The sequence below is a fragment of the Lepidothrix coronata genome, unplaced genomic scaffold (genome assembly GCF_001604755.1).
Source record: "Lepidothrix coronata isolate B3197 unplaced genomic scaffold, Lepidothrix_coronata-1.0 Scaffold62, whole genome shotgun sequence".
Classification (NCBI taxonomy): Eukaryota; Metazoa; Chordata; class Aves; order Passeriformes; family Pipridae; genus Lepidothrix; species Lepidothrix coronata.
This window is the reverse complement of record NW_016690242.1, coordinates 226,999-254,270: the sequence shown is the minus strand read 5'-3', so window position 1 is coordinate 254,270 and position 27,272 is coordinate 226,999. Positions and strand designations below refer to the sequence as shown.

General features: G+C 38.4%; 1 protein-coding gene across 3 annotated transcripts in view; it reads left to right on the top strand.

The window, feature by feature from the left end:
- Positions 1-2,591: 2,591 nt before the first annotated feature.
- LOC108498728 (metalloreductase STEAP4-like) overlaps positions 2,592-27,272 on the top strand; it is an 86,727-nt gene continuing 62,046 nt past the window's right edge. For 2 of the 3 annotated variants that reach the window (XM_017817790.1, XM_017817789.1), the window contains exons 1-5: positions 2,592-2,602; positions 7,341-7,349; positions 19,318-19,322; positions 20,442-20,999; positions 24,014-24,081. Coding sequence is in view for 1 of the 3 variants with exons in the window: in XM_017817786.1 (XP_017673275.1) it covers positions 27,193-27,258 (66 nt within the window). In the remaining 2 variants the exon portion in view is untranslated. Of the gene's footprint in view, positions 2,603-7,340; positions 7,350-19,317; positions 19,323-20,441; positions 21,000-24,013; positions 24,082-27,018; positions 27,259-27,272 lie in introns of those variants that run through there. The other variant, XM_017817786.1, reaches the window with a different exon arrangement.

Here is a 27,272-nt window from a genome sequence, read left to right as displayed (position 1 = left end):
ATACGGGAGATAAGCAGAAGGGGATTTGGAAGGGATGGATGGATGAAGGAGAATAGCAGGAAGGAAAAAGATGTTTAAAATACGTGTTTCTCTGGCAGGACAACAACAAAAAATATAAACTAGGAAGGAGTGAAAATTTTAAAAGCTTTTCTCTTTCCAAAATGATGAAGCAGCTTTTCGGTAGGAGGAAAAAGTGCAAGAAACATATGTGGGTTTAAGGTGGTTCTTGACAAATTTATGAATGGAATTATCTGTCCCATACAGGAATCCAGAACTGTCTGGTTTAATGACTTCCAGGAGTGTCTCCAATCCTCTGCACGGACCTGCTTTTAATAAATTTAACCTATATATATCCAGACTAAATTGTTTGTGATGTCTTACTGAATTACATAGTATTACAGACTCCACAGGAGTTCTTTTTCAGTTCTATTTTAGTTTAAAAAGCCCCACAAAAAGGGAAGGATTAAATGGGTATACAAATATATACGCAAAAATATGGATAATCAGATATGTGAGACAGAGTAAGAGAGATTATTATGCAAAGCTAAGGAGAAGTAAGTCAAAGAGAAACAAAAAATGTACAAAGAGTTAACAGAACACTATAAAGAGTATAACAATCAATTACTCTCATTAGTCAATGAGGTTGAACAAGAAATACTACCAACTAGATTAAAATGCAGCAGGGAAAACTTATAACCGGAGGAACAGTTACATAATGAAACAAACTGACAGTGAAGGTTACAGCATTTCCATCACCAAAGATATTCAAATCTATTTCAAGAATAATGGAATCCATTCACCAATGATTCAGACTGATGGACTAAGAGGCATCTCTTCTACTGCAAATGATTCTATTCTTCTGCAAGCACACAGATGTTTAGTAAGAGCTGCACTTCAATGGAATGTTTCACCTCCTTTCTACAAAGAAATCATGTTATAATAAATATTAAGTGGAAAGATAGCTAACTGGTTTTGTCAATTAGTGGAAAATTAATGATATTTCTGTTACCTACATTCTGAAATGTTTCTATTAACTTTCAACTAAATCTATTCACACTGCAGTTCCTCCAAGAAACAACTATTTTCAAAAGCAAAAGCCAGTCTTCTGTCATGTCTAGTATTAGAACAACTTACTGTACATATCTATCTAATATATTATACACGTATTTAAGAAATAGTAAAAAATCCTCCCTCTTTCATGTAAGTCTGCATTCATGTATTCTATTATTTGTATGCATGTTAACCATTTTGAAATGGGCCTTGTGTGTGTTTTCTATTTATCGGAATTGACACAGTATGCACTACTTCTGAACACATAGGCAGTATTTAATCCCTAGCAACCCAAAATTCAATTAAGATTATTCTTTTTATGCTCTTGCTTGTTACTCTTCTGTAACAATCATGGTTCATCAATACCTCAGAACCGTCTCTATGTGGACCACGCACATAGAATTCATGTAATTATTAGGTGATATATTAGAAAGGAATGTATCCACTGAAATAGTCATCATATGTCAAACTTAATGGGGAACATCTAAGAAATAAATGGAAGAATTAGGCTGGGTTTTTTCTGCCTATTTAACCAAATATACATTACTATTGCTAAAAAAATTCAGAAAATATAGATAAATTTACTTTGTGTATTTGCTGTGGACAGGAGGTTTTCTAGAACTGACATCAAACTGTCACAGAAAAACCTTCTCAAAATGGTGCCTTGGTGTCCTAAAAAGGAGATCAGATCTTTTAGTCTCTCTCCTTGGAAGCACATGTTCTCACATGTCAATCTTGTATGTGGCTCTTTGTGTCCGAAAAGTCATCTACTCTCAGCTGGCTGATTGCAGTGTACCTGGGAAACTGCTTCTGGTGCCAACAGACTTTATACAACAGGTGAATGAAGCAGGTGTAGAAACAACAACAGCACAAAAAACATCAGTAAAAAACTCTACATTTTTGGTTTCTTGGAAACAAAAAAGAAAATACAGACAGTGAAAAGGTGGCCTCTAAAGGACTTGCAAAAGGATCCTTCTAGTAATCCAGAATATTATCTACAAAACATCATGCCATTGCAGAATAAAAGAAAAAGTGTTTAATACAGTAGTATATAATAGTTCTCATATATTTGATTTCAGCAAATAGAATGGGCTTAGCTTGATTTTGCCACTTTACCTAGAAAATGTTGTCAGGAAATTATAAACAATATTAAAGAGTTATACTTTAAGAAAAGATCGGATATGTTTCTTTTAGTGAAGGATACTCTGTACTGCACAATCAGTAACTTGTCTGTTATTTTATCCCATATTAGAAAAAGAAGAAATTAGAAAAAGAAGATGATGTTCTACTGCTCTGCTTTCAAATCCTGGATGTCTTGATATTATGCCTATTCCTGTGGCAAGTACACAGCAGAAATAATTTGGTTTTCCGTATAAACAGACTGGCAGACTGAAAGAAATTAGGAGCTTCAAAAGAGTTACCTTTCATTATGCATGCAAAAAGTTCATAAATTACTTTTAAAGTTGCATTAGTATTTAGCAAAGCTTCTCATAAGTACCATTGGAAATAGTGCATTTAAACTAATAATAATTGAATTGCGTTTTGAAGGGCAGTTGCAACATCCACCTGAGGAAAAATGCATTCTGTACTTAACAAAAGGGTGTTCTCCCTCAGTTTGTCTTAATCTAAACTGTATTTGTTATTTGTCTGTACCTTTTTTTCCATCCAAGAAGTACTGTCACCCTACTCCAGGGGAAATTTTGAAGAAGGTCTGTAATTTGATCTTCTGTCTCTTTCTTACCAACAAAAGTAAGGTTTGCTCATCAGCTTGTCTATTATGAGCACCTGCATCCTAACTCTCTCCTAAATCTGCCCTGTTTTTTCCAAAGCAGCTGTAGACTGGGACTGGGAAGGCCAAATAAGGGGGGAGGGAGCAAAACTTCATCAGTTCCTGCTGAACCCTTCCACGCAAAGGTGTGTGTGCAGGTACAAGAGCACATGGATTCGCAGAGCTCTAAAACATGTAATGGGGAATGAGAGAGGAAAAGGGTCCTGTAGTTTAGGATATGGATTTTTGATTTTAGACATGTATTTCTGTGACTGAGAGTGGTAGGTCTTTCTGCAGCTCTGGATGTCAGAGGGGATGATTTTGGACTTGAGGAGAGTGTGAGATGTGGAGAGGACAGACTCTCCAGCCTGGGTGTCTCAGCACAAGTCAGGCAAAGCTGCAAGATCCAGGAGGGGCCCTGAGACATCAAGAAGATTGATCAGGTTATTAGTGAGGAATAAAAACAGCCGCATGGGATTGTATACATGTCTTACAGACAGTTTGAATGAGGTGATAGTGTCTAAGTGAGCAATGAGGAACTCTAGAAAAAAACAGAGATCACAAAGGTGTTGCTACTGTGGGTAATCTGCCTTAAGGTTGATGTGATTTTCAGCTTGAAATGAAGAGGGATGTCATGTTTCTTCTCATCTCTTCTGAACTTCATTAGCAACCAAAAAACTCAACGATATAGTTTAAATCAGTATCCAGTTTTTTATCTCTTAGAAGTTATCAACCTGGAAATGATGTGTAGAAATAAGCCGAATCAGCTTCCAACCCATAGGTACTTATGCTGGCACAGCCTTTTGCATATTCCAAAATCGCCAGTGTTAGAAAAAAAATACCAGTTACAAGCCTCTGAACTGAGTGATGAGATGTAAAGGAAAGTTTTTAATTTTTTCCTCTTTTGCGGACAGAATAAGGGAAGGATACTGCTAACATTAAGATCTTCTTTGAAAAAAAAGTATTTTAAAAATTATTTTGAGTGCTTTGAGATCCACATACTTGCTCACTTTTCAAGGAATTAAGTATGCAAAATCCCCTTTTATATGTCTGGATCACAGGTGTTTTAAATTGTTTCAAGTAAAGAACAACAAAAATCTTACTGAGATACCAAGAAACAACTATATAGTGGTGTTCACTCAGCTAAGACCAGAATATATTACAGTTGCAGTATCCACATCATTTACACTGGACTGGAAGAGGTCTGAGGTAAAACTACCATGATAAAACAGCCACTTCACTTTGCTTGTGAGCTCAGCTACTAACAGAGTGAAGTTTTTCTTTATTTAATCAAAGATCTCTCAGGGAAGGGAACTGACAGGCTGTTGTTCCCTGGAATTAGTGTAAAAAATAATAAGCTCTTTGAGGCAGAGACTTCCAATGAGGATTTTATTCTTGATTTTCTTTCAAAAGGACAGTGATTACCCTCCCCAAATATAAAACACATTTTAAACCTCTAGCAGTAATGACAAATTATCACCAACAAGATGTCTCTAGACTCTTCAATTTGATTTTTAAAAGTCCCATTGAAGAAAAAACATATACTGAGAAAAATGAAAACAATTAAATCTTCAATTAAAACACTTAAACTTCGACTTAGAAACAAGAATATTCTACCCTCTTGAGAGGCATTTGTAATTATTGTTTGCTTTATGACTGCAAATTTGTTTTATGACTGGGATAGTGCTGTGCTGTGATAAATAACAGTTAATGTTATGCCCCAAAACCACATAACTGCACAGGGCAGCACAGCTTTCCCTGATGGATGTATCCAGACTAACCCAAGCACTGGCCTAGCTCCACGTGCCAAGGGCATCACCCTTATAACCTCCATCTCAGGAGTGTCAGCTTCACAGGAGGGAAAATGAGGTGAGGAGAGCACTGCATTAGCAGCACTGTCCATCTTCCGGTACTCAAGGTGGCTCAGTTACAGTTTGCTTGGGTATCTTTCTGCTGCTCCACTCTGTACAAATAAACCATCAAGGCCAGAGACAGGAAAGGAGTAAAAGCTGATGAAATAGCACCAGAAATGACAGGTAAATCAGTACTGGTCAGCAATGTCAGCAAGAACAGATGACTCGCCCATCTATTAGCAAATTGCAAGTGGGGAAAGAAAAAAACATTTTTCTTTCAATGAAGAACAGAAGAAAGCAATTCTTCTGCCAAAATATGAGAGGTAACATGGGACAAAGTGTGTATAAGGAGGGAGGTAGAAGGGGCTACTATTAAAGGTCTTGGAACAATGGCAACAATAAAAAATGAACACATGTTTGTTGTAGGAGAGAGAAGTATCTAGAAAGATACAAACAAGGGTACACAGACCAAGGAAAAGGCAAAGAATATTATCTTTTCAACAGCATTTTGGATGGAAACAGGGCAGGATCAGGAGCTTTTGGCTCCTGTTTTTTCCCATTTATAAGTTTGGGTTTTTTTAAATGGAAGAGTCAGTTGCAATAAGGAGAAATCATAAGAGAAAGAGAATGTAAAGAGAAAATCAGAACACAGGGAAAGGAATAGGTCACTGGAGAAAGTGGAGGAGTTAGAGACATGAATGAAAAACTGCACCTGTAAGAAAGAGAGTTAGTGAGAGTAGCAGTAAAAGAAAGGAGTAAGTGGAGGTGAGCTGATGGGAAGAACAAAGTAACATCCCACCTTGTCGGTTGCACCTTTTGAAACACCAGCATGAATCTAAACTAAGGCAATAAAGTGAGTAACTGAAATTCTATCTCAAAAAATAAGTTCCTTTTCAGATCATTACTACATACAATATGGTAGAGCTCAAAATGTAATCTGTAGTGGTATGTATGATATAAAACAACTACCAGAAAGCAATCTTACCTGCCAAAAAGGTCACAGAGAAAACGACTTTTTACAACAGGTGTTTAAAGCAGAGAAAGGAAAAATAGTACAGCAACAGTCAACTTGATAAGATGCTGACTGAGATAATACTTTCTTCAAAAATAAACTAAATAAGAATGTCTCAGCATAAGGAAAATCCTAGCAAGGCCATTTTTCTGATAAGGTTAATAGGACAGGATAAAATGGACCACTGTAGAAAAAAGAAAATACAGAAATGTTAAATAAATTTTCCTAGCAGCCCCAGTGAATTTGGCAACCTCAAATATATTACAATGAAAACTAGGCTGTATCTTCTATTTTGATGTTAATTTTCTTGAAACACATAATGTTATATCCTAAGAATATAACATACTGTTATATCCTAAGAATAACAGTACATGGCGGGCACTGCTCAGCACATGCACTTCTCCTTCTCTTGGCTTTGAGGGACACTGTAACTTCTTTTCCTCAGTACTGGAAAAATACAGATTCTGTGGTCAGGGGATTTTGCAGTGGGAGCAGCAGTAGAGTCACCTGCCATCTTTCTGAAGCCATTGCTAGAGCTTTCAGCAAATAGGAGGAATAAGAGCAGGGCAGCACGTAGGAGGTGTCAGGTTTTAATTGGAAGTCCTTCACCTGGCTTCTGTAGCAGACAGCTGTGGCACTCTTGCGAACCCTCCTTTTCTTTCAACAAAACGAGGGGGGGGAGAGGGGGAAACAACCAAACCAACCAAAGAACAACAAAACAAAAAAACAAAACTACAAAAAAAGACCAAAAAAAACACAAACAAACAAACAAACAAAACCCCAAAACAAACAAACAAAAAACATAATGGAAAGTTTTAACCTCTTTCATTATTTCTTTTAAACCAAATAATTTTCATCTGGCATGTCTATATATTCTCTTCTATTTTTGCCTGTCTCATTCACTCAACTCTTCTTATTTCGCACCGCAAGAGCCCTCTACTTGGGCTGCCTACGCTGGTCTACTGTGAATAGTTGAGGTGCAGAGAGGAATGGTTATTGTGATACGTTGTTGCACATCCTATACACATTCAGGACTGCAGCTGGCTCATGACCTTATTAAATAGAGATGCAACCATTTGGCTAGGTTTTGCAAGGTCTCTAGAAGAATTGCAGAGAGGGGCTTGACAGAGGAACAGCAAGACCTGTTGATAAAATGGGCAAGTGCTCTCTCTTCATCTGCTTTATCAAAGTAGTCTCTTCAAAACACAAGTGTCATAATTTTTTTTTTCTTCTGAGACACACAATGTTTCCCTGACCTAAGGGAAGAATAATCTACTATATGATTCAGAAATAATTTTAAAGTGTTTTTCTCTTTCATGTCTCAGTATAAAACCAAGAACATGATGACACTTTCAATCTAATTATGAAACGTTTCATTTTTTTTATGCAACCTTACAAAATCCTTAACAAGAATTCCCAGTAATATTTTTTAGTATTTTCCCACTCGTTTTCTATGCCCTTAAATTAGGTATTTGTCCTTTAACTTTTCTAACTTTCAGCTTTCAGCTTGTTAAAAATGGAAACTAATTGTTCTCCTAGACTTTAAAACACTCAAAGAAAGATTAACTTTGGGGTAGTTTTGATACACAAAGTGATTTTATTTTGACCCTGTGCTGTCAATACATTTACATTGGAGCCTGGCACTACACAATGAAAGCTTTTGGGAGTAAGAATTGTTCATGTTGTCTAGTTATAGTGCACAAACTACGGGGACTCTTCACTGGCAACACTTAGTGGCACCAGAGTACACCTACTGGAATTATCTCATTGTATCAAACGGCCTCATAACCCATCAGAGATGAGGATGACTGCAGGAGGGGCTGAGCATTAGAGAAATCTTCCTCTGGATGCAGCAGTTTTACTTAAAGTGATTATACCAACTGTAAATAATAACAGTAATAATGCATTCTCCTTGGGTATAGTCCCCTTTTCAAATACAGAAAAAAAAATTTAGTCAGAAGTGCTTGAAAAATTATGGACTGCTTTGAATTTAAGTTCCTCTCGGTTGTTGTTAAGGCCCCATGAACCCCCATTAAGAAATGCCCTGTCAATCAGAGACCACACAGAAAATTCAGGAAGTAAGAACTGGCAGCTGTGTTCCCAGGGTTGAGTCCAGCAGCCCCTGCCTCCTGGGGAGAGAGAAAGTATGTTCATCACCATTCACACGGCTTCACCTTCTGCCAGTACTGCATCTAACATTTTACTTTATTTACAGGTACTTCTGGGTCCTGGTTTATAGCAGCTGTACTTTGTTTAGCCATTTTGTGGCACCAAGAAGGCTTAATCCATTGCCCAATTTGAATAGTGAGAAGGAGCTGTAAAGTCTCTATGAAGCCTAAGTTTGTTTTCACTGTTTCAGAATTGATTTGCTACATGCTTTTCTAGGGCTATTGTATCATTTATAGAAGGGCTATTGAAAGAGTCCCCAAACGCTGAGAAAATGGAATATATGACAGTGTAATTTTTCAGTGTACCTATCGTACAGTGCAGGTCACATTCTGATTGGTGAGGTGAATTTGGAGCTAAATTCAACTCACTCATTTCACTGGCACAACTACCCACAGGTAATACAGATGCAGAGATGATAAGAAATGTGACTAGTTTGCAAGCAACAGCCTCTAAAATGCTAAACACACACGCACAAATAAACTTGTGTTTATAACATCCAACTCTGCATCAGCCTACCTCCTTCAAAGTCATCTGAGTCACACTGTCTTCTACTGGCCCAGGGAGATCCATGGCTACTCGGCACTGCAGCACACAAGCCTCAAAAAGCTGACATCAAACACTTGAAATTAGAGTTCACCTTGAAACAGTGATTCATCTGATACCTCATTAGCTTGGTTTTATTCAAAGCTTTATTCTTACTCTTACCCTTTCTATTCCTAAATCAAGATGTATGACTGAGGATCATCTTATGCACTTGCCAGATAGGATCATGTACAAGCATAAGGAAAAGTCCAGGAAGCCTTTATACACGCTCAAATGTGCTTATGTGCCCAGACAGTTAGACCAAGTTCAGTCAGTGAATTGTGACTTCCAGCCAGATGAGCTGTATTACAAATGTGGAAACAGTTTTTATCTGCTGTGTGTAGATATTGGTCTTCATTTAAGTCGACCAAGTGAGGTCATCAATTGTTTTAATTGCTCCCTGAGAATTGCCATCTGCTCTTTCTGACTAATAGAGAATGTATATATGTATCAACACAAAATAAACTATATAAGATACAGAAGCTTTTCAGGCACATTACTTTGTTTTAAACAATTTGACTTTGGTTGCTATGGAAACACTATCCAAAATATTTCAGTGGGTTTGTGAAAGTTAAACTCTAGCTGAGCTTTTTGGATGATCCTTGAAAAAGGTATGGAGTCTGGGGTTTCGTTTGTTTCTGAATACCTCCTGATATCCAGATTTCTTAGTCTCCTGATCTACAATAAATAAATTAGCTTTTACAGCCTTACCCTATCTGACAGTCTGCAGTTCTGATATATGAAGCCTGAAATGCAAAAGATCTACAAAGTTATGTTTTGCTTTAAAAAGCTAAAGCAATTAGTAATAAAAGTTTCTCAGAAATCTATACATATTTTCAGTATAACAGTATTCAAATTAAGGTAAGACTATATTCCAAGAAGTGTTTTCATAGTTTTTGGATAACAGACCACAGACACAGAGATTACTCAAATCCTGAATAATGACAATCACTTGGCTATAAGTAATATACCTGGTTTGTGGTTTTTTTAAAGTATATTTTCAATGCCCATAGTCCTCTCCATGGTATATGTTTCTGGTTGTTTTTGAAAATGTCTCAAATTTCTTAGCTGGACCTGTGTCCAAACTTTCAAACCATGAGTCACATGAGGAATTCGTATCTAGGTGGAATGCGACATTACTTGTCAGGTCAGAGGGCTGTGAAGGACCTCAGAACATTATCTTGTCTTCCTGGACTATCCAGTGGGATCTGTTGTTCCCAACACACGTGTGCTAAGACTGTGCTTGAAGTTTTAATGAGAGAGAGAGACACCACAGTGTCCTTGGGAAAGGCTGTTCTTCTGGTCCACCTTTCTTGTTCTGGGAAAATTTTCTGAAAATATTTTACCTGAATGTCACATGTAATATAAATGTTCTTAGTCATGGAGAAGATTTTAGGCTGGTGATGATAAGCATTAGAAGAGAAAACCTATTTATAAAAGAGGTACTGCTTATGCACTGCAACCTCATAAGACCATTGTGGAATATTTCTGGCCATAACTTAGTGCACAGTAAGTAAGATGTTCATGGAGTGAAATCCTCTGAGATGGGTGAAGAATATCTCTCTCCCCAGCCACGCCATGCAAGCTAAAGGCTGACTGTCCACAGGGATGCAGAATTTTATGTGGGATGTAGGGGAAGAGAATTTGGGGATTACACAAAATTTATTATGGGTTCTTTTAAGAGGATTGTGGAAATGCATAGGATTTCCTATGGGATGTTTAGAGGAAGAACCAAAGGCAGGGAAAGGGAAGGATCTGGGTTAATAAGGAACAAAAGTGGACAAAGAGCATTAAAGCGGTCAGTCCTATAAACAGGCTCCTGCTCTGTTCACTTGCCTGACTGAGCCCTGTGCTTGGTCACAGCAGTCTATTTTCTCATTTAATCCTATTTCTACCTTCTATGAGTGTGCAAACCCTGGTCTTTGTGTGCATGTGTCTGTGAATGCCAGTAATTTTTTGTCAAAGTAGACAATGGGTAGGATGAGAGGTCTGAGTGCCAGCAAGTGGTGAGGACTCAGAGGACTCAGAGTTTCAGGGCCAGCACCCAAGAGGCACCAGAGAGTCAAAATGCCAGCACCTGCCCACACCAAATGTCCACAAAGAGATGCTGGAGAGACCCACATGTTGTGTGTCTGTGCATCTGTATGTCCCTGTGTGTGTATATGCAGTTAGCAGATTTCAATCCTCATCTGCTGGAGAGGAAGAGCAGGATGGATCTATCCACGCTGTATGGGGTCGTGTGAGCGCTCCTAAGGACATCTCCTTCTTGCTATCCTGATTTGCGTGGCAGGCCATGTGTGTGTGTGTGTGTATGTGTGTTTGCATGTGCATTCACACCCTCATCCTTGACTGTATGACCTAACAGCTGGGACAGAAGAAATCCCGTAGGTCCCAAGGCCCACAAAATTTGACTGTCCTAGAAAAGTCTGCCCATTAAGACCATACGTAAACAAAAAATCTTTCATTATTTTTCAGTAGTTTTAGCCTACGTGAAAATACTGAGAATCAGAAAATAGCATAGAAACTTTACAAAGACTAAACCAAAAATTAATTTAATAGCTGTGTGTCACAATGTGTAAGTCCAGGAAATTAAATCTGCCAGGCATAGATAGTTATCCAAAAGCATATGCAGTTATCCTCCAGCTGTCTGTCATCTAGTAAGTCCCAGGTTTATTTATTCTTATTAGTTATTTGCCTAAAGTCGTCACTGATAGATACCATGCACCAGTCATTTGAAAGAGCTGATAGCCTTGAATATGCAGAGATCTTCCAGAGCACAAGAATAACTGAACTGCTCTAAAGCACATAAGTCCTAGGAGAAAAATACATAAAGATTCAGGAACAAATTAAAAAAGCAAGAAAGCCAGGTAGGGTACAACCAATTTTAGAATTATTCTGAGTCTTCTTTTTAACATTGTATCAGATTTTGTTCATATCAAGTGTTCACTTTCAGTGGCATATATTTTTCAACAAGTTTAGAGAGAAGACTAACAAGAGGTGTAGGTGAATGTAATGTATTTGTCAAAACAAGACAATTATTTCATAAGAACTATCTAACCATCTCAGCCTCAGGAGACAGTGGGCTTTAAAAAATACAGAGTAGGTTGATAACTGTAAAATAAACCACTGAACTCCAGCTCTTACATGAGATATGTGTATGGGTGCACATGCACATGTGTGGAGGTGTCTCACAAAAGCTACTAAAAACCCTTGGGCTTCTAAGTACTCTCAAGTCAACAAAGCATGGAGAGCTACACTCACTTTGTTTTGTAAAAATTAAAACCGCACAATGAAAAATGAAAGCACATATGAAATCAACTCCCCAGCAACTGTAGGAAAGTAATACTTTCATTATGTTTCTAGCATACAACTTTGAAACAGAACTGCCTCTGAATCAGAATCATATTCTTAAAATACACCTTCATTAGCTACCAGCTGAGAAGGTATAGTATAGATCCCATGTCCTGGCTGAAGTGGTGGGTCCTTTCTTTAGTTCTTTTTGGGTTATATTCCTGGCCTAATACAGCTGGACTTTGAGAGATTCATCCTCCTGAGGAACATTTTGACTAATATTCTTTCTGTTTGGAAGCCAATGGCAATTTTGCAATTGTCTTTCGTGGAGCTAGGAGCAGACCTAAATAGGACTTAGTTAAAGCATGGGATTTGTTAATGGATGGGATAAGTATCTGACAACTCTTTTCTCGTATGCCTTAGAAAAGACAAAACCCAGGAAACAATATTTTGGCTTTTAGGAGGTTTGCATTGTCTCCCACAGGCTGTTACAAAGTCTATGCTGCAAGCTGCAAGGGAAAATGTCTATTCGCGCAGAAATAACTAAAATTCTTCCTCTATCTTGACTCAACATGAAACAAAACCAACACACAATACAGTGAGATGTAACTAATATAAAATACTGTACCTGTGGAGGTGAAATTGCATTGATACTGCTTTTCTGCCATTTTATCTTCATGCTGTTAGACATTAAACTAGCAATTACTTACAAACTCATACAATCTTCAAGTATCTGTACATCTTACCATTAAAAAGGCAACATTAGCCAATGAATCAACTAATTTCTTCACTAGAAATAAGGCTACACAATGATATCTGAGACTTTGCTACAGAGTAACCTAGCAACCATTCCGTTATCTGGGTGGTGATCAAAGTATATACTTTGAAAAAATGGAAAATGTGTATTATGGATTGAGACAGTATCAAAATTGCCACAAACCTGATATTGTGTATGTGAATATGGAACAGAAAAATGTAGTAGCTACTGAGGTAAGGCATTGTCAGAAAGATTTCCACATGAATTTTTTCAGATTTGTTTGTCTCCTGGCAACTAGTATTGTGTGAACATTTTTTAGTTTTGCACATTCTCCTGCATAAGCACACATTTATTATCTGGTTATGTCTTCCTCTCTTAGACCTATATGGCCAGGGCCCAGTGATTTATATAAACTTTAAACTATTTTATTATTTATACAAACACATGAAGACATCCAAAATTCTATATTCCCAGTAGTTATGATACTATCTTTAGTGTTATCTCTATGTCCTGGTGTCCTTCAATATAGAGGGAAAAGCAATTTATACCAAACTTTGTATTACCTCAAAATTACCTACTGCCTACAGAGAGTTAAGATAAATGTAGCATTTGCCAAGACATTTAATGTAAAGAGTGATTGTCAGTGTATGTGTTTGTACACAGCAAGTTTTCTACGATGTAGACAGGGCTGATCACACCCTGACAGAAAGGAGGTATCATTACCTCCACAATGGGCAAACAACTGTTTTGTAGTGAGATTAGGTACTTGGCCAGTCAACACTTCAGTTCCTTTACTATATAGTCACCATCAGAATTTTCTTCCTTACAGAATCCAAAGGTCTGAGCAGTCTAAAACCAGTAATGCTCTGGGAGTAGTATTAAAATTTGATGCTATTGATTAAGTGTCAGATTTTAAGAACTAAATGACAAACCTATCAAATCCTGAAGGGGAAGTGATCTGAATTTGAGTAGATCTCCAAGGAGAAAAAGAGCATATAGTGCGGCACTTGTCCAAAATTCCAGTTCTCCCCACTGAAAGCAGTGCCAGCTATGAGGACCTGGTCTAACAGTTGGACCTCAGATTAAATATTTGCTCAAGATTTTTTTAGCTCCTTACCTGGGAGAAAGAGCAGAAAACCTTGGATGGCTGCCCTGCAATGTCGAATTTTCTGCCAGGTATGATCCTCTTTCATTCGTATGCAATTGTATATATAGAAGTGAGATGAATTGTTACGACTTCTGTAAAAGTATTTTCAAAGGTCTTTTACTTTTGAAATTTTTGGTGCTAAGGTGGCAACACACTGGCATACAATTCATTGGGGAATAGAGATCTGTAAAGAGAGATCTCGTATATTCCCACATGATCAACAATTTAATATAAGATCAGGTAACTATAAAGGTTGTTCCCTCATTAAACTTCAATGGCTAACCTAGGATCTTGAAATGCAGGTTATTGATCTGAAGGCAATGTCTTTTAGTGCTAAGCACTAGCCAGAATATCCCAACACAGATGTGCAGTGGGAGAAATTATTTGAATCTTGAAGGTTTTCTACAAGTTTGTAATATCCCAGTATGATAGAAAAGCCTGTAACTTAGGTAAAAGTATGATGAGTTGCTGAAGCAAAAAGCTTTCACCTACAAGTAGCCTACAAAACACCTAAATTTATTCTGCAGAGTATTAGTGGACTCCTGTAGCTATTGATTGAAGAGAAAAATGAGGAGCAATTTTTTGACAGAAAGCTTTCAACATCCGTAATTGTAAAATGTTGCTGTCCAAATCTGTAACGACTTGGCTTTGCTTGGGCTGCCAAGTGCTGCAAATATCTACCTGCCTAAAAATCAAAGGGGCAGAAATAGAAGAAGTATGCCTTCAAGAAGATTGATCTTCCCTGTGTTGCCACTCAGCCTGCCTGATACAATCTGACGGTGAGCTTTAATGTATGCTAAAGGCAGGTCCTGATTTAATTCAGAAACTAAGATCCCTCTAGTTACTGTTCTTGGATTGACAGATGTGTCTTTCTGTCATTCCTGAGATTGTTCCTAACGTAAATGTCCTGCTGCAGTTCCCCAATATAAGTGCTGACTGATTCATTTTCATCTGATTCCTTGGAAGAATGAGTAGGTCAGGCAGTGGAAAGACTGCTAGATGAGGAGATAAGTGTTTTTTGGATATTAAGCAAAAAACATCTATACAAATCTTTTCCCTAGGGCACCATTTGTTGTTGTCAATATAATGCTAAAGCCAGGGAATTTACTAATTCTTCAAGAGCAGTTCTGCTCTATCCTAATGTTTAGCTTTTTAACATAAATTTAAAAATGCAAATTGACTTAATCCAGCAAAATAAAAGTAAATTGGATTAAAACACATGAAAATGAGAGCACTCAGTGAGCAATGGAGACTTGCAACAGATTAGTAAACATGGTATTATACACTCCTGAAAAAAAAACATATCACCTACCAGGACCAACAATTTGTCAAGACAGAGGTCAGCTGTCTCTCTGGAGCATTTCAAAGAATTTTTATGAGCCACAAAAGTAGGAAAATTTAATGCTTCACCATCAAAACCACTGGGGTTCATCAAAGGTAAACTTACCTACTTCCATTGGCACAGTTAAAATTGCTGACCACTTTTGTTTTTTCCAAACTCAGAAGAACATCCCTTGACTGAGATGGTAAGATTTTGGTTCTAAAAGATACACTCAAAGAGTCTGACAGCACCTTCATTGCGCTCACTTAAAATACATGATAAATCCATGTTGCTTGTTCCTGAGGCCTTGGGATTATTTTTTTTTTAGCAAGTAGACCAGCCATATTCACTTTAGTGTTTTCACTGAAGTTTAAGTTGGGGATACCACAGAAAAAATAATACAAACTTCTGAAGCATCAGTGAAACCTACATATCTGTAAGTGATGGGATTTATCAGTATATTTAGGAGTTATGTTTTTGATTCTGATCTTCTCCATCCAACCAAGGTCACAGAAGTTCTGCCACATGAATGGACCAGCTGAACTCCAGTTAGCCTTGCAAAGAAGCTGTGACCTTTCAAATGTAATGCTATTTATCAGGAGAAAAAAGAATCAAAGTTATGAAAATCTGGGGTTTGCTTAGCAGATTATTCTAGTTAAATAAATGAGAGTTTGGCTTAAAATATCTGTGAGGTAAAATAATCATGAATAAACAAGCGATCTTGAACAGATGCATGCACAAGTAATGACAGCCAGTCCATATTTTATTTTGTAGCTGAAAACAAACAAATATCATACTTCTCTCTCACTGAAACAATCCATATTTCAAACAGACATTTAAGCGGCTAGAGGTTTTCTTAGAAAAAAATCAAATCTGGTTAACTGAACAAATATTCATGTGACAACTTGTCACTGCATTACTTTTTATTAATGGATTTACTTAGTTATCTTTTCAACAGACACAGTTTAAGAGCCATAATTGATAACCATGGTCTTGATAGTCCTTCAGCAACTTCTTGTAGCAACAGTGTACTACAGCTGACAAATTATATCTGTAATGTAACACACATACTCCTAAGTGCAATAATGGACATTAAAAGCATGCTCCATAATGTATCTATTAAATCTATTATATAAACTGCTATAGTAAAGTACCACCTGGGCTCACTTTCAGCTATTTGAAAACCATTAAAAATTCATGTTATATGAACAGGAACATCCAATACTCAACTTCCGTAAGCGAATATTTAAGATGCACCATGAATTACAGTGCCAACTAGCAGGGCTTTAAAGCATTCTGGATGTTAGTGAAATCACTGTACTATAATGGACACACAAAGTAAGTCACATCAGCCTACTGGTGCTAAACATTATGATATATCTGTAAAACTCAGGAATTCTGTGAGGCGATGGGTTCCAGTCCCATAACAAGAGTTATGCAATATTACACTCTTTCATGCAGAAGTGTGTCATGGTTTAACCCCTGCTGGCAACTAAGCAGTGCACAGCCACTTGATTGCTCTCTGCAACTGCACCTGAGCAGGATGGGGGAGACGGTCAGAAGAACAAAAGAGAGAAAACTTGTGGGTTGAGATAAAGGTAATTTAATGAAACAGAAAAGGAGAAAAATAATAATAATGGTAAAAGAATTAGAATATACAAAACAAGCAATGTGTAATGCAATTGCTCACCACTCACTGACCAGTGCCCAACCAGTTCTGAGTAGTGGACTCCAGCGAGCTTTCCCCCTAGGTTATTTCAGGGCAGGATGCCATATAGTATGGAATATCCCTTTGGCTGGTTGGGGTCAGCTGTCCGAAATGTGTCTGCTCTTAGCTTCTTATGCCCCTCCAACCTTCTTAGTGGCAGGGCATGAGAAGCTGAAAAGTTCTTACCTTAGTATAAATACTGATTAGCAACATCTAAAACATCAGTGTGTTATCAACATTATTCTTATACTAAATCCAAAATAAAACACTATACCAGCTATAAGGAAAAAAATTAACTCTATGCAGGTTGCAACTAGGACAAAGAGTCAATTTATAATTTTTATATTTGATGTTACAGCCATGGATGCTACCATCATACTATCAATATTCAAAAACCCTTTATCCTATAAGCTTTTACTTAAAAAAATTGTAATCACTTTATGAAAACAAAACCCAAATGCTTTGTAGCTACTTTTCTATTCTCAAAATCCCATTACTTTATTTGTATGAATATCTCCTGGAACACTTTTTTTTTTCAACTGGTGCTGACTAGACTTGATGAACTAAATTGTTCAATAATGCATCAACATATTATTTTGTATTTATGATGTAGCTGTTCCCTATCCCCTCATAGTACTGTGCTGAAGTTTGGAGCCAAGCATGAATTACAAGCCTGCAAAGCACCACGTGTGCTAATTGTACTTCATATATTATTAATATGCAATACATCCTGATACCAAGCTTTCAGAGCCCCAAGGCCTTCTGAGAGATTTAAAGAAAGAAAAGAGGAGATTCCACTTGTCCTCAGCATTTTCTACCTCCTTTTGTCAACTTTCAGCTAATGCTCATTATCATAACTGGAGGGAGGCACAGCTTTGCATGGCAGTCACTCTCCATCTTGGTCACATCGCTCTGCCTGTCAGAGCAATGTGCATATGTGCACTGCAGCGCTATCTCACTTGAATTTTGGCATACAGTGTCAAGCTGTTTATGCTTTTGCTGACATGGATGCTTTCTATAGTGTTTTCTCTAAGAAGACCCTTTCCGAGAAAACCTTGTTAAGCACCTGACAGAACCAATCTTCTTTTAATTTCAAGACACTTGGGCCTTTAGATGTAATTACATGTATAAATAGAATGGCTCATCCAATGTTGCTGCTGTTTGTAACTTACATTTCATAATTTTCATTTAGCTGACAGAGAGCTGACAATTGTAGTCATCCCTGGAGACAGTGTAGTGAATTCAATTTACAGACATTCCTTGTAGCTGTTTGGCAACAGACTGTCTGGCCATGCATTTAGGCACAGAGGTGAACTTATATATATGAGGATGAACCCAGATCAAAGTACCACATCTTATTTTATTTTTAATTAAAACAGCAGAAATTTAAGAGTATGGCAAACTGTACAGGCATGAGAGCCCATCTGGACATATTTGACAGGGCTCCTGACATGCTGACAACTTTCTACAGCTCAGTGGCGTCTGACAGATTTAAAAACTATTTTCTGGGCATATCGAAAGAAAATTGAAAGGGTACTAACATGAATGGTCCCTGACTGCTGCTCAGCACTGCATCTGCTCTGCTGTTGCCCTGAATGAAGGCAGTTCTGTGGGCTGCTACAGCGCGAGGGACTGCTCCAGAAATTAATGTGTCACTTGCTCCTTGGTAAAGGAGACAGGAGAGCCATAGAAGCTTCTGCCTTCCTGGTAAATACGCTCCTAAAACTTAACATCTCCCTTTGTTTCCCTTAAATTCATTACATTCCTTACACATGTTGCCGCCTTTAAATTCATTATACAAATACAAAATTAAAAGCTTTGAAAAGACTAACATATTCCTATCAAATAGAAACTTCAGGTTTGTTCTTTTCCATGATTTCATTGAAGTTTACCCAAGTGAATACTCCCAGCTCAGATGTACAGTCCCAAATCTCACATGGAGACTCATGTGCCTTTGGTACTCGGCATGGCTCAGTCAACTGCATGGCAAAGATAATACAGAAAATACCATCAAAAACTGCAGCCTTGGAGTTCTGAAAAGGAAAAGCATAAAAATACAAACAACTCGTCTGGTAACATTTTCATATTATGCTCCCTCTGGAAAGTAAATACAGTCCATAGGGAATTTTCCACATAACTGCAAGGCTCAAACAAAGTACAAGGGAAAGAAGAGGGAGAGAAAGAGGGAGGAGGAGAAGTTATGGGGACCTAGAAAAGTTACAGAAGTTACAGTTTCAAGGCATTCAGTTCATTTTTAAGTAATCTGTTCCATGTCTATTAAAAGAACTGGCAATCAAAAGACATTTAAGGCCATTTTGTTTATTTACTGGACCTTTTGCTTCTGAGTACTGTGATCTTTTTTAAGCAGAGGTTATAAAAGTACTGACATGCAGTTCTAGAAAGTAAAAGAAAATCTTACTGGAGTTCAAGGGATTCTTACAAAATATGACATTTCCCTGTTGCATTCAGTTTTAGTTAACACAGTATTACAGATAAATGGCATTGTAAATGGATTAAAAAATAATAGTACAAAAGACGTGACATAATATAACAGGAATTGCTGTAACGATTATGTGTTCCCTGTCCCTTCAGTCTATTTGATCCATTACTTCTTAATTAGTATTTTATGTGTATTACACATTAATGTGATAGCCTGAAGCAGGAGTGCACTTCGGAATCAAATCTCCTGCCATTTCCAATCGCCCCATTTTGTTTCAGATCTCAGAGTGACCTGAGAGCACACAAGCTCCATTTCATTGTATAGGCCTAAATGAAAAGCTGAACTTCACAAGCTCACCTGATGTGCTCCAACCACTGATGGGTAATCAGTCTGCAGGACCAGAAGGGAGTCAGTCCCATGCATGACAGGACTGCTGGGCCTTTATCACCAACTGTTTCCCCCTAAAAAACTTCATGTTGCACTGATCTGCCTGCTGACGTGGACATAGTTTTCTTTCGTTCTTTCCAACTACCTTGCTACTACTATTTACAAGCCTGACTAAAAATGTAACAAATCTGAAATATAAAGCCTCCTTAAGCCTTGTTAAAGTTCTTCTTTGCTGTTAAACACCTTGTTAACAATGTAATCAAATTGTGGGAGTTTTCTGGCATGCTAGCCATAAACCTCTGGAGGAGCAACATCTGAAAACAGCTCTGTATAATTTGTACACCAATAAAATAATCAAATAAGTTTTCAAACGTGTCACTATCAGAAACCATCAAATGGTTTGCTCTATTGCTTCACTGTTGTCCTGGTTTTGGCTGGGATCGAGTTAATGTCTTCTCAGTAGCTAGTATGCACTATGGGTAACAAACAAGAGGAGCTGGAAGCCATCATGCAGCTGGAAAGCTACGACCTAGTCACCATCGCGGAAATGAGGTGGGATGACTCGCGTGACTGGAGTGCTGTCATGGGTGGCTACAAGCTCTTCAGAAGAGACAGGCAAGGTAGGAGAGGTAGAGGGGTGGCTGTTTAGGTTAGGGAGTCTCTTGACTTTGTAGAACTTGGTTAGTGATGATAAGGTTGAGTGCCTGTGGACCAGAATCAGGGGGAAGGCCAACAAGGCTGATATCCTGGACTCCATAGACCACCCAACTAGGATGAAGAAGTGGAGGAATTATTCTATAAGCAGCTGGTGGATGTTTCAAGATCGCCAGCCCTTGTTATTCTGGGAGACTTTAACCTGCCAGAGGTCTGCTGGGAACTCAACAAATGGAGAAGAGGCAGTCTAGGATGTTCTTGGAGCGTTGGAGGATAGTTTCTTGTCGCAGCTGGTGAGCAAGCTGTAAGGGGGGTACTTTTGAATTAGATGATCAATGGAGCATAGAGGCGTGAGAAAGGAATCATATTAGGATGTGAAACCAGCTAGAGTATGGTACAGTGTACCTTCATGGCACAAGCTAATTGTAAGGTCCATTGTGCTTTTTAGCAAGTCAGCCTGATATCCCCTATTATCAGAGCTGAGTTCTTCCTTGGTTTTGCTACATATTGCAAGATAGATACATCTACCCTTGAAACACAATGGTAGAGGTCATACATGGGGTGAGAAAGATGATGATGGGAGGAAGATTATGTGGGCAGGGGTCGCTCGTCCCTTGCCCTACAAGTAGGGCATGCACAGACTGCTGCCATTAGGTAATGATTAGACAGTGTTTGGCTGCCATTCAGGCATCACCTTATACTGCGTACTGGTCCTACGTAGTGTAATGTGGAACTGATAAAAATGGGGTGTCAGAGCTGCTGAGTTGAGCGATACTCATCCTACCACCGAGGGGACGCCCGCTAAGCATGAGTACCGACCAGCTGCTGCAGATCCTGACAGCCCTGGCCTGTCTGTGTGGGTAAGCACAGTTTTTTGATAGGAAGCAACTGAGAGAACAAACTTTTTAATATCCTTTTAGTGTTCCTTTAATTCCCCTTTTATGTTTATAGTATTTTTCCTTTAGTTTCCCTTTTTACTAACCAAAATCGTGTTATCCATAATACTGTGTTTAGATCCTTATTTGGTATCCCCTTTTTCACTAGTTAATACTGTATTAAATGCTGTTCGTAGTATTTGTTTTAATGCCACCCGATAAGGTAGTTATTTTGTATCCTTTTTTAGTTTTAGATTCCTCTTGCTAAGTTTATTACTATTATTATTATTCTCACTGTAATAAAAGATATTTTGTGTGTTTGAATATTTCTGGCACTTGTCTTTATTCCGGACATGTATCCAAACGAACTGTTACGCAAGCCTACCAGAGTGAGGCCCTGCTCGACCTGCTGTTTACAAACAGAGAAGGGCTGGTGGGATATGTGGTGGTCAGAGGTCATGAAATGATAGAGTTTTCAAAACTCTGTGAAACAAGGAGGGGCATCGATAAAACCTCTACCCTGCACTTCTGGAGGGCACTTTGGCCTATTCAGAGTGCTAATTTGGAGAGTACCTTGGGAAAAAGCCCTTAGAAACAAGGGGGTCCTGGAAGGATGGACATACTTGAAGAAAGAAATTTTGAAGGCACAGGAGCAGGCTGTCCCTTTGTGCCGAAAGGGGAGCTGATGGGGAAGACAACAAGTCTGACTGGGCAGGGAGTTTTGCAGGAACTCAGGGAAAAAAAGAGGCTGTATCACCTTTGGAAAAAGGGGCAGGCAACTGAAGAAGTGTTTAAGACATTGTTAGGTCATGCAGAAAAAGAATTAGAAAGTAGAAAGCTCAATTAGAACTTAATTTGGCCACTTCTGTAAAGGATAATAAAAAATGTTTTTATAAATACTTCAATATCAGAAGGAGGGGCAAGGAAAACCTTCATTCTTTATTGGATGTGGGGGGTAATATTGTTACCAAAGATGAGGAAAAGGGTGAGGTACTTAACACCTTCTGTGCCTCAGTTTTCAACAGTAAGACCATTGTCCTCAGGTTATCCTGAGGACAACTGGCCTCCTGAGCTAGTAGACAGGGACAGGGAGCAGAATAGTCCCCTGTAATGCAGGAGGAAGAAGTTTGTGACCTCCTGAGCCGGTTAGACACTCACAAGTCTATGGAACCCAATGGGATCCATCCGAGGGTGTTGAAGGGACAGGTGGAAGAGCTTGCCAAGCTGCTCTCTGTCATTTATCAACAATCCTGGCTCACTGGGGAGGTCTCAGATGACTAGAAGTTGACCGATGTGATCCATAAAAAGGGCTAGAATGAGGATCCAGGAAACTACAGACCCCAGCAAAGTTATGGAACAGGTCATCTTGAGTGCCATCACGTCATGTACAGGACAACTTGGGGATTGGACCCAGCCAGCACAGGTTTAGGAAGGGCAGATCCTGTCTGACCAACCTGATTTCCTTTGATGACCAGGCGACCTGCCTGGTGGATGAGGGGAAGGCTGTGGATGTGGTCTATCTGGACTTCAGCAAAGCCTTTGACACCGTCTCCTGCAGCATACTCCTGAAAAAGCTGGCAGCCCATGGCTTGGACAGGGGCACCCTGTGCTGGGTCAGGAACTGGCTGGAGGGCCGGGCCCAGAGAATGATGGTGAACGGTGCTGCATCCAGTTGGCAGCCGCTCACTAGGGGTGTCCCCCAGGGATCAGTGTTGGGCTCAGTTCTGTTTAATATCTTTATTGTTGATCTGGATGAGGGGATCAAGTGTACTGTTGCCTAAAGAAAACTCAGGGAGAAAAAACTCCGAGACAACTTAGTGTAGAAGTAAGGTAAAAAAAAGGATTTAATGATGCCTCTAAGGCAATAGGGTTACAAGACATGTGTGCCTTCTCTGTCTTAGGTGTTACAATTTATAATGCTTTTCTCCATCCACACACATAGTTACCTACAGTACATGTCCACAAAGACTCACAGAGAAGGAGCTCTCATAGTAAATCCTGTATCTGCTTTGCATCATGTACTGAAAGCTGGAAACAAATAAGAATTGTTTTCTAGCTATATGCTCAACTAGAAAAGACTTAAATTCTTCTAATCTTCCAGAAAAATCTCCTGGTTCATTTTCTCATTCCATTCCACTATCAGGCAGACAACATTGTCCAAACGAACAACAAATCAAAAGTTACAATGCACCTTTTTTATGATATATTTTAAAATAAAGATAATGAACATGGAGTTTTATCATAAATCTAAGTATTATACTTACCTTGTTTTATTCCCAAATGACAGCCTGTCTGGATACTTCTCCTTTTTTTGTTCCCAAGTTCAAGTGATGCAACAAAAGTTACCTATGAGAAACTATAGCAGTCTTATCTGGACTGATATGAAGGGGATTTTTTGCTTCTTTTGTTCAAGGTCTTCAAATAGACTTCACAAGTCCTGTGTCTAAGCTCCATCAATTTAAATTAAGCTGGAGAAAAATTGGTATTTTCCCTATTAAATACACAGGAAATTCATAGTTAGATAAATGCCGTCAAAGACCAGGGTGAAAGTCTACAGCACAATTAGAAACAAAAGCCAGATTTACAGGTTCATGGGCCAATATCTCAACAAAAGCTGCTCGTTCTCTTTGCCATGGCTGAGAATCAGAACCACTGCTGCTGAAGTCCAAAGTCCAGACTTTCAGCTCTCTCACAAAGGAGCAATCATTTCTTCCCTGACATCCATTCCACCATATTGTCCTTTACACAAATACCCAGTGGTTTCTTTCCTTTCTGCTTTGCTGTGTTAGCTCTACATCCTCATTCATTTTGTCCTCATTGAATAGTCTTAAATTATTTTTGAGAGTTTTATTTATTTACATTTAATTAGAAGTAAAAGATGCATAATTTAAACTTGCATGTAAAACCAATTAATCAGTGCAAGCTTGGAGGGGGTATGTATGAGAAGAAACTTCTTCTTAACCATATCTTTATCCTTTTTTGGTTTTTTTCTCTTACAGTTCTAACAGAAGTCTAGCTGTACTCCACCAGACTGCTCTGCATCTGCATCTGTTCGGCAACATTTCAGGTAGAGATTTATCAATTTATTGATATGGTTTTGGCGGCTGAAGCAGAGAGACTATTCACCATGGTTTAGAAAAAGGCAAATATCACACACGTCTTCAGAAAGGGAAAAAGGGAAGACTGGAAAACTACAGGCCAGTCATCTTGTCTGGGACTTGGAGTCAGATTCAAAACTGGAAAAAATCGTGGAAAATTTGCAGTAAAACACTTTTTAAAATTCTGTATTTTTGGAGCTAAAATAACAACATCTGAAAAAGAAAGAGGCTAAAAACAGACTGAGGGGAAGAAATCCTGAAAAGAAATGACATGGCAGAATGAAGCTACAGAAAAAGTAAGCTAAGAGGAAATTAATGCTAGAAAGAGAGAAAAGAAGTATGTGTGAGGTAAGAGAAAGATACAGAAAATAAAGAAAGAAAAAGAGGAAAGACAGCTATACAGAAAAACAGAGGGCATAACATTAATTCACTTGGCTTAAATTACCCTTGGTAGAAAGGCAGCCCTTGGTTCATCTTTATTCTGTAAAATGTGTTTGCCAAAGTTCATAATGAAGTCTGGATACACAGAGAATCTGTTGTGAATTCTCTGGGCCTTTGCATATTTTTAAATCATTCTAGATATCACAGAAAAGAAACTGATGAAGTAACACTTTTCTGTGTCTCATTCCAATTCAGTGAGAATTTATAAAGTTCATTTTTTTCACATTGCAATCCTCATATGTAATAGTAATCTTTAAATTGTGTATTATAATCAGAAAAGATCATTACCACAATGTAAGTTACCCGAAGACCAGAAACCTAAATTATCCTTTAACCAAAGGACAATAATATAAAACATTTTGTAAAGATTTAAATCCTTTAAATTTCCAGTACAGTAAAAGAAGTTGAAATTTTTAGATCATGTAGGAAAACCAACTTGCATCTCTGCAGTGCTTCTTCTGTATCGTTCAAGACATTGTCATCATTATTATAATTATGAAAATAACACTGCTTACATATTACATAATTAACTAAAAGCATACCATAGTTCCTCATTAACAGTCCTGCCTTCCTATCCTGAGCCTGTGCATGGAACATATAACTGGGAAATGCACAAGAGCTATTCCAACAGTCACAGAAAATTCAAGGTACCAGCTGAAAGGCTGGTAAATCTGTATGTCATAAAATATACTGTACTACAGTTACCTTGTGTGTGACAGACAAACCCTCCAGGTGTGAAAGGCAGCTATGCAATGCAGCACACTGCTGAGGAATTGATGCTTCTTTGTACAGTCTATATCCATGTATAGCTAGGTAACTATCAGCCAGAGAGAAGAGAAGAGAAAAAACAAGACAAACAAAAAACAAACATCAGCTTGGTGATGGCTGTCATTCATCCTGTGTGTGAGATACTCCTCTGGCCCCACCAGGGAACAGAGACTCACAGAATTCAAATAATCCAGAAAGGTCTCCTCAAACTCTTAGGCACAATTTTACCTAAGACACCAAGTGTATTTAAACTGCAAAAGGAAAAGAAAGTAAAAATATGTAATGTTCATTTTTCTTTTTAATAATGAACAATCATTTTTAGAAATGGCACCACAAAGAGGCCCTAATGACACTGGTGCACAAGGCTGTGCTTACACCAGCCTTCCTTGTCTTCTGTCTCCTTTTTTTTTTCTCACCTGTCCACAGCACCTCTCTCCCTATGCTCTGAGTGTTATGAAATGCCAAAACAACTATTGAGTTATGGATCTTAGGTTTTTTACTTTTCCCCAGTTATTAATGGAACTCCGTGTTCTAACTGAAACCTTATTTCTTGAAACTTACTGGAATCTAATCTTGTAATCTCTCCTGTTCACTGAAAAAGCACAGCAACACTAGTTGAAGCAATAGCTATGGGAGCTATGGGAACAGAGAGGTGGCAACATGAATATTGAGGAACTGTTTTTCCAAATAGGAATGGCTGTTTAGAGACCAGAGGAACACACCAGCCCATCAGCACATGAGACTTCTCTCTGCCTCCTTTCTTCTTGTTTGATAAGAGAAGAGTGACAGATTTTTCCAGAGATCAGAGGCAACTGTCTGATCCCAGTGGGCTTTAGGGACCTGAGAGGTCTTGCTGAGGGACCTACCACTAGTTAAAAGCAAACAGCTCATCACACAGCAGGAAGGGATCTGAAAGGATGGAAATGAGGCACATAAATGGGAAGGAAGGATTTGATGACAGTAAAAGTGGTAAAGAAAGAATAAAAAAAGAATTAAAAAAAAAAAGGAAGGAAAAACAATAAAATACAGAGGGATGAAATAACCACAACCCCAGTTTGTGCAGGACAACATCATAAACTTCCTGGGCTGCAGTCCTCTTTTAAAATTCCACAAGAATCAGCAGGTACTTTGAGCTGACAGTAAGATGCAGAGCACCCCCTCACATTTATGGGAAGGGTTCTCAGGTGAGGGAAGTTTTTCCCATGGATACAACAGAATCATTAATTTGCTGGCCCTCGTACTTCAGCACATTGAGACCACATCCTCCTCTCTCCCTCTGCTCATGGGGACGTTTTTTCTTGAATCTCCTGTTCAGGTGAGTGGTTTTCCACTGCTGACATTTAATATTGTTCAAGGCAAAGAGACTGTGTGACCAGACGTCTTTATCAGCAAAAAAGTAAACACATTTGTAGTGTTACTAAATTTTGTTTGGCTGCCTAAAACGAAAACTAGACTGAGTGATAACAGGCTGAAATACCCTGAGACTCAAGGAAATCAAAGACTACTTTAATGGGGACCATGAAAAGTCTTTTGAAAAAATTCAAAGAGCAAAATACTAGTGGCAAAAAAACTGAATGCTATCTTGGGAGAGTGAGTTAGTTACTTTTCCTCTCCAAAGAAAGTCAATACAAAAAGACACCTGGATCTTCTGATACCAAAAAAAAAAAAAAAAAAAGAAGTGGAAAAATAAATATGCCTGCCCAGAACTGTCCTCAGTTGCACCAGTTCTGTCTGGAAGAGCTCTAGTGAAGACTCTATAAATATTGTTTCTATAGCATGGGCTTTTGAATGTATCTGTAGCTTCCTACCTGCAGGCTGAATGGAAGAATACATCCAGAAAACAAAGTTCCTTCTTGATCAATAAAATCCACATGAGACAGCTTCTGCCACTGAATTACATACACTCTACAGGAGTTTTCAAGAGAGCCTCTAGAAAAGTTAAGTGAATATG